Source organism: Magnolia sinica, chromosome 6 (assembly GCF_029962835.1).
Source record: "Magnolia sinica isolate HGM2019 chromosome 6, MsV1, whole genome shotgun sequence".
Taxonomy (NCBI): Eukaryota; Viridiplantae; Streptophyta; class Magnoliopsida; order Magnoliales; family Magnoliaceae; genus Magnolia; species Magnolia sinica.
Window position 1 is genome coordinate 64,859,581 of NC_080578.1, and position 9,921 is coordinate 64,869,501.

Genomic DNA, 9,921 nt, shown 5'->3' on the forward strand with positions numbered 1-9,921 from the left:
GTTTGCTAAGTTTATATTGACTCATTTTTCATTACTAGTGTACACTAAGTAATAAGATTGCAATAAGGTGACGTTACTTCAGTATGCATTATCAAGGTATTGTATATGGATTTGAGTAGGTCACAAGCATCCTATGAATGTGGCCAAATATATATCGGATCACGGTGATGGGTTAGATGAAGATCATAAATTATCAAATGTTGGTGATGATGCATAACAGACTTACTGAGGTGTTAGATTGAACACACTGCCAGATTTTACAATGAATGATTTCAGAAAATCATTTATATTATACATTAAATAATTTCAATGGGCTTTGATTGATTGAGAGTGTAAAACAAAATCAGTTCAGTATCAAAAGTAGGTAAGTGCGTATTGTAATTGTACCTAGCATTGAGATTTGTGAATCAAATGTGTTTGATTCAATGTTATCGTATTAACAGTCAAGGAAAAGCTATGAGAAAATTGGATAAAAGCTTATGGTCACTTACGGATTTGGCATGATGGCATCTCCCCAGGGTGTGATATTAATCTGATTTTAGAGCATTTTACATTCAGGATTGTAGCAGTTCATTAGATCACATTTCTATATTTGGCCAATGGCCAGTGACCCAACATTGAAACTCGGGATCATTTGTTCAACATCGGCTTTCTTGCTTCTGCGGTTTAGCGCTTAACCTTGCCACCCACCGCTCAACTCAAGAAAGGATGGCCCAATGGTGGGGGGTGATGACACCGGGTGTCTCCTTATTCTAGCTCCGCGGTTTGACCCCTTGCTTTATGCTTTGGGAAATTTAGAAAGCTAGGAATTCAGCTAGGTATGATGGCAAGAATATCTCCTCTCGGGCTGTCATAGCACATGTTAACTAGTGGCTGGGATGGGTCAGTAAATGGGTCTCTCAAGCCGGATCAGAATCCTGGATGGGTCGTCTCCAGCTTAGGAATCTGGGTATCAATGCACCTCTTCTCCCCGCTAAGCGTTTTGAAGTGGTGAAATGGGTGAGGCCTGAGAGTAACTGGATCAAGCTTAATGTGGACGGGTCGGCTAAGAGGAACTCAGGGATGTCGGGAGTAGGCGGCATTTGCAGGAGGGCTGATGGCAACATAGTCTTTGCCTTTTCCAATGGTTATGGGCTAGGTACAAACAACGACGCAGAATTTACAGCAGTCTATGAGGGCCTTGCCATATGCGCAAGCCTGGGGCTGTGGAAGGTGGTAGTTGAATCGGACTCTAAGTTGGTGGTTGACTCACTTAACCAAATCTCACAGGCAGGCCAGAAATGGAGGCATTGGATGGCCCACATTTCCAGCCTCAACAGGTTGAGTTATTTCTGTTTTGTTCACATCAAGAGAGAGGGAAATGGCCCGGCAAATGGGCTGGCATGTGAGGGCAGTGAGCTCCAAGGTAGTCGCTGCTACAAGGGTGCACGGGAACTTCCCCTTGCCATCCGGGGGATGGTCGTGTTAGATGGCTCGGTGCCATTAGGGAGTTGGACCATGTATAGGTTTTTACCATAGGCTGCTCCGGAGATGTTTTTTTGGTGCTCCATGGGCAACCCGAAGTACAGTCCCTGTCATGTTATCTTAACACTTTGAAATGAATTCCAGGCTAGAATTTAGACTTTTTTTTTTCTTTTTTTCTTTCTTTCTTAAATAAAAATAAAAAATAAAAAATAAAAAAAATAAAAAAATTCGCGGCCCAACTTTAGATAGGGTATCAAAATTATTTCCCTGACCGGACACTTGTTTGTTGAATTTAGATTATTGAAATGTTTTCCATTGTAACGGTCCATTTGATGGGCACCCTTTGTCTAACTATTTGTCTTGTGTTGTGATATACCTGCAATGGGGCCCAAGATTTGGACAGTTTCGTTCAGGGTGGAAATGAACGCAGCATGGCAGCAAAGGAAGCGTAGAGAGTTCTGCAAGGAGCAAGGAATTCACGTGAGTGCATGGTCTCCACTTGGGGCAAACGGAGCCTACTGGGGATCACTTGCGGTGATGGAGAGTCCAATCCTTAAACAAATTGCAAACGCTAGGGGAAAATCTATTGCTCAGGTTTCTCTAAGGTGGTTGTATGAACAAGGAGTGAGTGTGGTGGTGAAAAGCTTTAACAAGGAGAGAATGAAAGAGATCCTTCAGATCTTCGATTGGGCATTGAGTGAGCAAGATTTGCAAGAAATCAGTCAGATTCCACAGCATAGGGGATTTTTGGGAGAATTCTTCGTTTCACCAGGTGGGCCATTTAAAACGATAGAGCTGTGGGACGAGGAGGAATTACACACCTCTATCTATTTCTCCCAGTGTGTCATGATGGAACGGTTTGCTAAATCCTCATATATGTGCAGATATGGAACACGTGTAAGATCTGGGCTTTCATTAACTTTTTAGATTTTATGACCTAAAATTGCCATCACACACCTCATAAGAGACAACATATAAAACAAATGGATGGCAAGATACAATGATTTTAATCCTCAGTTAAAATTTTAAAATTTTTTAAAAATAAATATATAAAAATAAAGAAAAGAAAAGGATCTCATTTCTATAGAAACCTATAATGGAAAAAGGAGTTGTTCTCAATTTTGAATTTTTAGGAATGAAGCCTATAAATATAGGTGTCAGGATTTGGAGACGACAACCATAGAGAATCTAATCTCATCCTTAAAAAATTGTCCAACATATCTAAAGATCCTATAGTACGTATAATGTTTTCTATAGTACGTGCTTGTCTTTAATCCGTCTTTGTACAAAGAAGGCTCTTTTAGTTATGTGTTCAAGGATGTTTCCGGCTTTCATTAATTACTATATACCAGTGTCAATGTGTTCCATAAGATGTTTGGTGTGCACCTTGATGGAACTCCCAGGCAACATAGCTCGAAAATACAAGAGACTTGTTTCTATTTTATTCTTGACCTCGGGATCACTTGTACATGACTCTAAAAGGATATTTCATGTAAGTTTGAAGAGGACAATTGGGGTGCATGCAATCGATTGTAATATATATATATATATATATAATTTTTTTATTTTTTATTTTTTTAAAGGGAGGAGGAATGTCCATGAAGTTAGAACGAGATGTATCTAAGATGTCTCATCAAACGCTAGTTAATGGATGGGAGACATGCTCAAAAACACTGCTCAAAGGGGACTGACCCTGCAGTCTGATCGTAGTAAGTTGATACACCCTCTTCTTGCAATTCAATGCTGGGCACGACATCACCACTCAAAGAACAAACATATGGAATGTCCGCTATCCCATTGTAGAAGATCCCGCAAAATTCATCGTCACTAGCCAAATGTTGTCGATTATGACTTGTCTCATCCCCTTCGATGGTTTGATTGTCTGTAGGATTCGAGTTCTTCTCCACCAGTTCTCTAAATATTGATGATCGGAAGAGGAGACTAAGCGCAGTAGTTGTGGATGACCTGCTGTTCCCATATGGTATTTGCAGAGGGTGATATTCTTGCTTCTGAGGGGAGCCCATGTTGTCCATAGCGAAGATGTTGCGGTGCAAGAACGGCTCAGGTTCTTCACTGGGAAATATGGTGGACGGGGATGGGTTTGGTCGAGTTTCACTGCTGGATCTTGGTTCTTGGAGAGGAGTGGAAGTGTTCACACCAGGCCGTAGCCATCTGATGTATGTGCTCAGGTCGAAGTTGGTCACTGCATTGATACCTCTGTATTCTATGGCTGCTATGTCATAAGCTGCAGCAGCCTCCTCTTGGGTACCTGAAAGAAGACATTCAAGTCATCCCCACATATCTACGTCTTCACTGAGGAGTGAGTTTACTACACTATAAAGGAGATTTGAGGTGACAATGTCATCATCACCCCACAAGGCTATTGATATCGATGTTGCAGTAGTTGTTGCATTCCCAAGGAGGACCACATTTTTTGGTGTCGTATTGGCTTCCCAATAGTCTAGTGAACTCACACAATATCTGTCAAAATGATAAAAAGGCTCGGTGACTCTCTGATTGTATCTCAATTTAGACCTGAGTCGAGGCTGAATCAGCCTAATTAATTGCCCTAGTCGATCGGGGTGACCATGGGTATTAAACCATATCAGTTGGATGAGTCTGTATCGGACTTGTCCAAGTGTCCAAGTCTTATAACAGTGGGAGAAGATTGATTATATATTAAAGAAATAACACTCACCGTAAGTTCCAAGGTAAAGGTACTTGTTTCCGAAAACCCTTCCTATCCTTGCTTCCCATCTGCCATTGTGATGGTGCCTGTATTGTATCGAAAAAGCAACAAGTTTCTGTCCATAAATCTCGGGGCGATAGATGTTAGGCAGAGAGTGTATACAGCATTATTCAGCGTATAGTCCCACTTTCACAGTCCATTCCTAAAGGGAGTTAAGATGATAGGTACATGTCTTCTCATTTGATAAAATGGAAAGGCTAGCAGCTTATTGACGAGCCGCGGTCTGGCTGATGATCTCAACACTAGCCAGCTAGCTGATTTCAAAGCTCCGTGGGCCCTACCAATGTGTGTATTTTATTCATTCTGTCCACTCATTTTGCCAGCTCATTTCAGGGAATCAGCCCAAAAGTGAGGCGGATCAAAAGCTCAAGAAGACCACACCACAGGAAATAATTTGGGGAATAATGTCCACCTTTGAAACCTTCCTAACCCTAAAGTGATGTTTTCCAACCTGTTCATAAGGTCACAGGGACCTTCGAAGGTAGAACACAAATATCAGCTTGATCCTAAACTTTTCTGGCCACAAAAGCTTTTCAATTGTAAGCGATTAATGTCCATTGTTTTCCTTAGTGTTGCTTGAGCTTTTGATCTGCCTCATATTTTGGATCACGCTGGCCCACATAGCTTTGACAACAGCTAGCGGGCTGGTGCTGGGGTCGGGGGCCAATCTGCGTCCTTATTGACCGGAAATCACTTGCATGGTGTGCCACACTCTACTGACCTTCACCAAGTTTTATGGGACCCAGCATGATGTATATGTTAAATCCACACTGTCCATTCATTTTATGAGATCATTTTATGGCGAGGGCCAAAAAATGAGGCAATCTAAAGCTCCATTGGACCACACCCACAGAAAACATTGGGTATTAAATGCTTACCCATTGAAAACTTTTGAGGGGTTAAAGAAGTTTTTTTTATCAAGCTTATATTTGTGTTTTCTCTTTATCCTAGTCTGTGTGACCTTATGAACAAGTTAGATGGCAAATAAACATCATGGCCCTAGGAAGGTTTCAATGGTGGGCCTTATTCTCTCTAGTGCTTTTTATGATTTGGTCTACTTCAGCCTTATATCTAACTCATTTTTTTTGGCCCATGCCCTAAAATAATCTCTCAAAATGGATAGACTACATAAATATAACAAAAACATTATGGCAGAGCCCACAAAACTTGGTGACATCAAGACACTAGTTAGGTGCACACTGCACAATCCGATTCCACACCTAAGAAAGCAGTTGAAACCTTCCTAGGGCCCATGATGATGTTTATTTGTCAAACAGGTTTGGATTAAGGAAAAACACAATTATCAGCTTGATCCAAAACTTTGGTGGCCTCAAAAAAGTTTTCAAATGTAAGCCTTCAATCCCTATTGCTTTTTGTGTTATGGTTGACTCGAGCTTTGGATCTACCTCATTTTTATCCCTGTGCCCTAAAATGATATTGCAATATGGATAAACGGTGTGGATATATCAGATACATCATGGTGGGACCCAGAACTTAGTGATGTTATACGCACCACCCAGTTCTGTGGTGTGTGCTGTGCCACCTTGTTCCTTTTATCCATGAAAGCATTATAAAGGAGACCACCAAATATATTTACCGTGCCACTCCACGGTACTTGGATACACCTCGGGAGAAGCCACTGCTTTTCCTGAAAGAGAGAAGAAGAGGAGAAGAGAAAAGAAAAAAATTTAGAATAAAAAAGAAAGAAGAAAAAAATTAAAAAATAAAAACAAACAAACGAAAGAATTTAGCACTAATAGATCCAAATCTTCTATGTAAATACCTTCTTAAAGTGGCTAGGTACTCTTCTTTTGTCACATTTTGCATTATTTGGATTTCAGTCTCATAATCAGACACCTGGTCCACAATCAACAATGTAACATAAATACATTAGAAATTTACTAACCGATGATAAACATGTTGACTTTTGTCTCACCAACTTTCACATTCACTCAGCTAATTAGAATTTTTAATTCCTAATTTTCTCAATTATACTTAGTAATTACATAGTTTTCTAATTCCCTCTTTAAAATTAAAATAAATAAATAAATAAAACACACTCACCCCTCCCTCACATACTCACACACACCCACCCCCACACACTCTTGCACTCACACCACGAGTGGTGCTTAAACTTGTGACCTCATGTTTTCTAATTCCCAGTTTCCCTTGAAATAATTAGTTTTCTGGGTTTGGTTGTTGTAGCTTGGATAAGGTCTGGTATGGCTGGGTTGTTGATTTTGGGAGATCTCAATTACACCCTGATCCATAGCTCGAGTGAAAGATACCTCGTTTCAACACTGAGGTCTTGGTATGATTTCCTAGTGGGGGTGGCTAACAGTGAAGTGTGAACTGACAGTGGGTGTACTAACATTTCATAATCCTGTTAAAACTTTGGACCCAAACCCGCTACAATAATCAACATTTGATTTCAGATTGGATCTAGTGACATATCGAGTGAGAGTACTGGGAAATTTGTGAACGTGGTGGTCCCCCAATATTTGAGTGCGGCCAGATCGTAAGCCCTTGCTGCAGATTCTTCCTCATCGTAAGCCCCTGGTTAGCAAAAGCAAGGAGCACTTCTCCTTAGTTTAAAATAACAATGTATCAAATATAGATGAAATTTTATGAATCAAACAACTGCTCACCTAAATAGACTATTTGGTTCGTTGATGAAAGATGAACATGGCCCACATAGAACAAAATTATGAAATGATCAGGAAAGTATTAATATATATATATATATATATATATATATATATATATATATATATATATATATATATATATATATATATATATGATCTAAAGAAATGAAAGATATCGAAGAAAGATCAAATGCTATCTTCTATACCTTGTTTTCCTTTCTTCTTCTGTGTTGCATTCCAGGAACCCTTGTCCCATAGATGTGCTTCATAACGTCCTGTCCATCTATGCCTGCATTTTTTTAATCAAATGAGAAGCTAGCATCATTATCCAAATTCTTTTTTCTTTTTTTTCTTTTTCTCTTTTTTTTAAAGGAAAAAGAAAAAACCTCAGCAAACTTTTCATTCAATGGCAACTATGTTGTACAACCATCAGGAGCAATTCGGGAACCCCGCACCAACATAAGAAAATGGTGGCACCTATCGTAAACACAGCTAAAAAAAATCAACTACCCCTATAAAAAAAAATCATGCTAGGGACCCACCAAGAAGACCCGAATGGAACCTATGCCAACTTTATCTAAGAAGACCAAGCCCCGAATATGAGACAGGAGGTCATTTGCACTGTCGAAGAAGATGAACGATTGCAACTTACTCCCCATACGGGCCATTCCGTTGGCCGGGCCGTTCCCCTCCCTATGAATGAGCCTGAGAGAAATATTACCCTACCCATGAGCTTACCAATCCTGGCAGCCCATGGTCCTCGTTGCCAAGAAGGGGTCGATCTCCCTAAGAGGAGGTCAATAACGAATTTCGAATCCGATTCTAACTCGATTTGGAACAACTTGTTGTTTAGTGACAGTAGAAGACCCCTTACGCCGCTCTCAGTTCTGCTCTATTGTTGGAGCCGAGCCCATAACTTGACCGAAAGGTGAATAGAAATTCCCCTTTGTCTCCTCTCACAATTCCTCCACCTCCCGACTTTCCTGGGTTGCCTATTGTAGAGCCATCAATATTTAGTTTTACCCAGTTGTTTGCTAGTCTAACCCACCTAATGAAGACGTGTTTAGTTGCAACTAAAAATGCATTTTAATTTCTCCCCACATGCTATTCGAATAAAACCTAATAAAAAATTCTGGTCTTCTAGTTAGGTATATATGCAACCCCCTATTATTTGATCTACATCTTGTAATAAAATGGAACAAAGTTGCACTATTCTAATACTAAAGTTAGAAAAGCAGTGTGTATCCACGGAATCTCGTGAGAGTAAACAAGTAGGACGAAGGATAAGATCATGCACCTAGGTGGAATGTAAGCACACCCACGGCTTCCCCGAAAAGTGAACCAACCTCACCTGCAGCCTACATAAAGTTGGCCCCACCACGCGGATTGGGTACTACCGAGCTCGGCATAGGATGGGGCTCTGAGGGTCCCACCGTGATGCATGGGTTAATCCACACCATCCATTCAATTTTCCATATGATTTTACGGTACAAGACAAAAAAAAAAAAAAAAGAGTCAGATACAACGCTCAAGTGGACCAGACAGTGGGGATTCAACAACCACCATTAAAAAAATTCTTGGGAAAGTTTTGGAACTAATCTGATTTATTTTTTCTTTTTTCCTTTCATCTAGGTCCATGTGACTTTATGAACAGATTAGATGGAAAATGAACATCATGACGGGCCCTAGGAAGGTGTCAACGGTGTGAGTCATTATGACAACTGCTTACTGTACGTGGTGTGGTCCATGAACCCTGGATCAGCCTCATTTTTGGATATGGACGGAGTGTCCACACATCACGATGGCCCCCGTCGGAGCCCCAGCCTGTGCCAAGCTCGGGACAGTTGCGGGTAATACTCAATCCATGTGATGCCAACGGTGGGGGCCGTGAGGCACGTTGACATATCTGCTGGGTGAAGAATATGTTACTAGTGATATGCAATAACTGTTCATAAAATGATAATAGTAATAATAATCAATCATTTATCGCTTTTTGGCATCCATCCCTAGCGGGGGTGGCTAACATGGAGTGTGTGCACTGACATGGGTGTGTACTAACAAGCAAACTCAAAAAAAAAAAGAAAAAAATTAATTAGAAAAAAAAAAATCATTTATCGCTTTCTCTCACCTAATTGGGCAGCTACGCAAATGGTTTTACGCCAAACCATTCCACTATTCAATCAGGTTCATCTTTTTTTTTTTTTTCTTTCTTTCTTTTTTAATTAACCATATCATCTGTTAAATGATAGGTCATTAGGTCTTTCCTTACTACCGCTACTTACAATCTTTTAAGCCTTTCCCTTACCCTTTGAAAACAAGAAGAAGAAGAAGAAGAAGAAGAAGAAGAAGACCTGCTAACGCCTCGAAACTTAGAGCTCCTCTTGACAGTTGTGGTTGTTGAAGAAGGGTCGAGCTGTTCTTTGTTATCGTCCCCCACCATGACGGCCACCTCCCTTCTCCTCCTCTTTATGCACTTGGCTTTGGAGAGTGCCATCTCCCCCTCACTGCCCGAACGACGCTTTCCACCATTCTCCTCCTTCTTAACCATTACCATCTCCATCTCCATCCTCTCACTGACTCTCTCAAAGGAATGAATGAAATTTTGTTTGGTGCAAACCATAAATTATATATGCAAGTAAAACTAAAAACCATGACCTCTTCCTTCTTCTTTTGTCTGCTGGGAATGTTGGAAGGTAGTTATTAAGACAAGGGGAGCGATGATTTCTGTACCCATATACTGACAAAACTCTTTTGTCCCACGCTGCCTGGCCTACCCCCCCCCCCCCGGGGTTCGGACCCGAATCGTCTACCACACCTGTTTTATGCTGCTTAAAACATCCAAGCACTGTGGGCCCCAACATGGTGTATTTGTAAAATCCAATCCGTCCATCACGTGTAAAAAACTTATTTACACCGAACGTATTAAAAACTCAGAAGGGTTGAGTACCCATAGGTGGTAAAATCCCACTACTGCGTGAGTATGTGTGTGTGTGTGGAGCGTGTGTGCGCGAGAATAAAAAAGAAACAAATAAAAGAGTGTGGTAGAGGATTCTGGTCCTC

The 9,921-nt window shown here is 40.7% G+C and overlaps 2 protein-coding genes across 2 annotated transcripts; one reads left to right on the top strand and one right to left on the bottom strand.

The window, feature by feature from the left end:
- The first annotated feature begins 1,845 nt into the window (after nucleotides 1-1,845).
- Nucleotides 1,846-2,391, top strand: LOC131249637 (non-functional NADPH-dependent codeinone reductase 2-like). Its single transcript, XM_058250425.1, has one exon. The coding sequence runs from the start codon at nucleotides 1,846-1,848 to the stop codon at nucleotides 2,389-2,391; it is 546 nt and encodes a 181-aa protein (XP_058106408.1).
- Nucleotides 2,392-2,564: 173 nt separating this feature from the next.
- Nucleotides 2,565-9,612, bottom strand: LOC131250057 (AP2-like ethylene-responsive transcription factor AIL1). Its single transcript, XM_058250729.1, has 8 exons — nucleotides 9,213-9,612; nucleotides 7,068-7,150; nucleotides 6,862-6,870; nucleotides 6,681-6,769; nucleotides 5,997-6,070; nucleotides 5,811-5,861; nucleotides 4,163-4,239; nucleotides 2,565-3,733 (listed from the first exon to the last, which is right to left on the bottom strand). The coding sequence occupies exons 1-8, from the start codon at nucleotides 9,479-9,481 to the stop codon at nucleotides 3,129-3,131; spliced, it is 1,257 nt and encodes a 418-aa protein (XP_058106712.1). The 5' UTR covers nucleotides 9,482-9,612; the 3' UTR covers nucleotides 2,565-3,128.
- Between the last annotated feature and the right edge of the window lie 309 nt (nucleotides 9,613-9,921).

What these genes read in the sequence shown, in the direction of transcription:
- LOC131249637 (XM_058250425.1), top strand. Translation starts at nt 1,846, where the DNA reads ATGGGGCCCAAGATTTGGACAGTTTCGTTCAGGGTGGAAATGAACGCA.
- LOC131250057 (XM_058250729.1), bottom strand. Translation starts at nt 9,481, where the DNA reads ATGGTTTGCACCAAACAAAATTTCATTCATTCCTTTGAGAGAGTCAGT. An exon ending in CCACGTTCACAAATTTCCCA is followed by an intron (nt 6,071 to 6,680) that starts GTACTCTCACTC and finishes ATTGTGGACCAG; the next exon opens with GTGTCTGATTATGAGACTGA. An exon ending in CCTTTACCTTGGAACTTACG is followed by an intron (nt 3,734 to 4,162) that starts GTGAGTGTTATT and finishes GTCTTCTTTCAG; the next exon opens with GTACCCAAGAGGAGGCTGCT.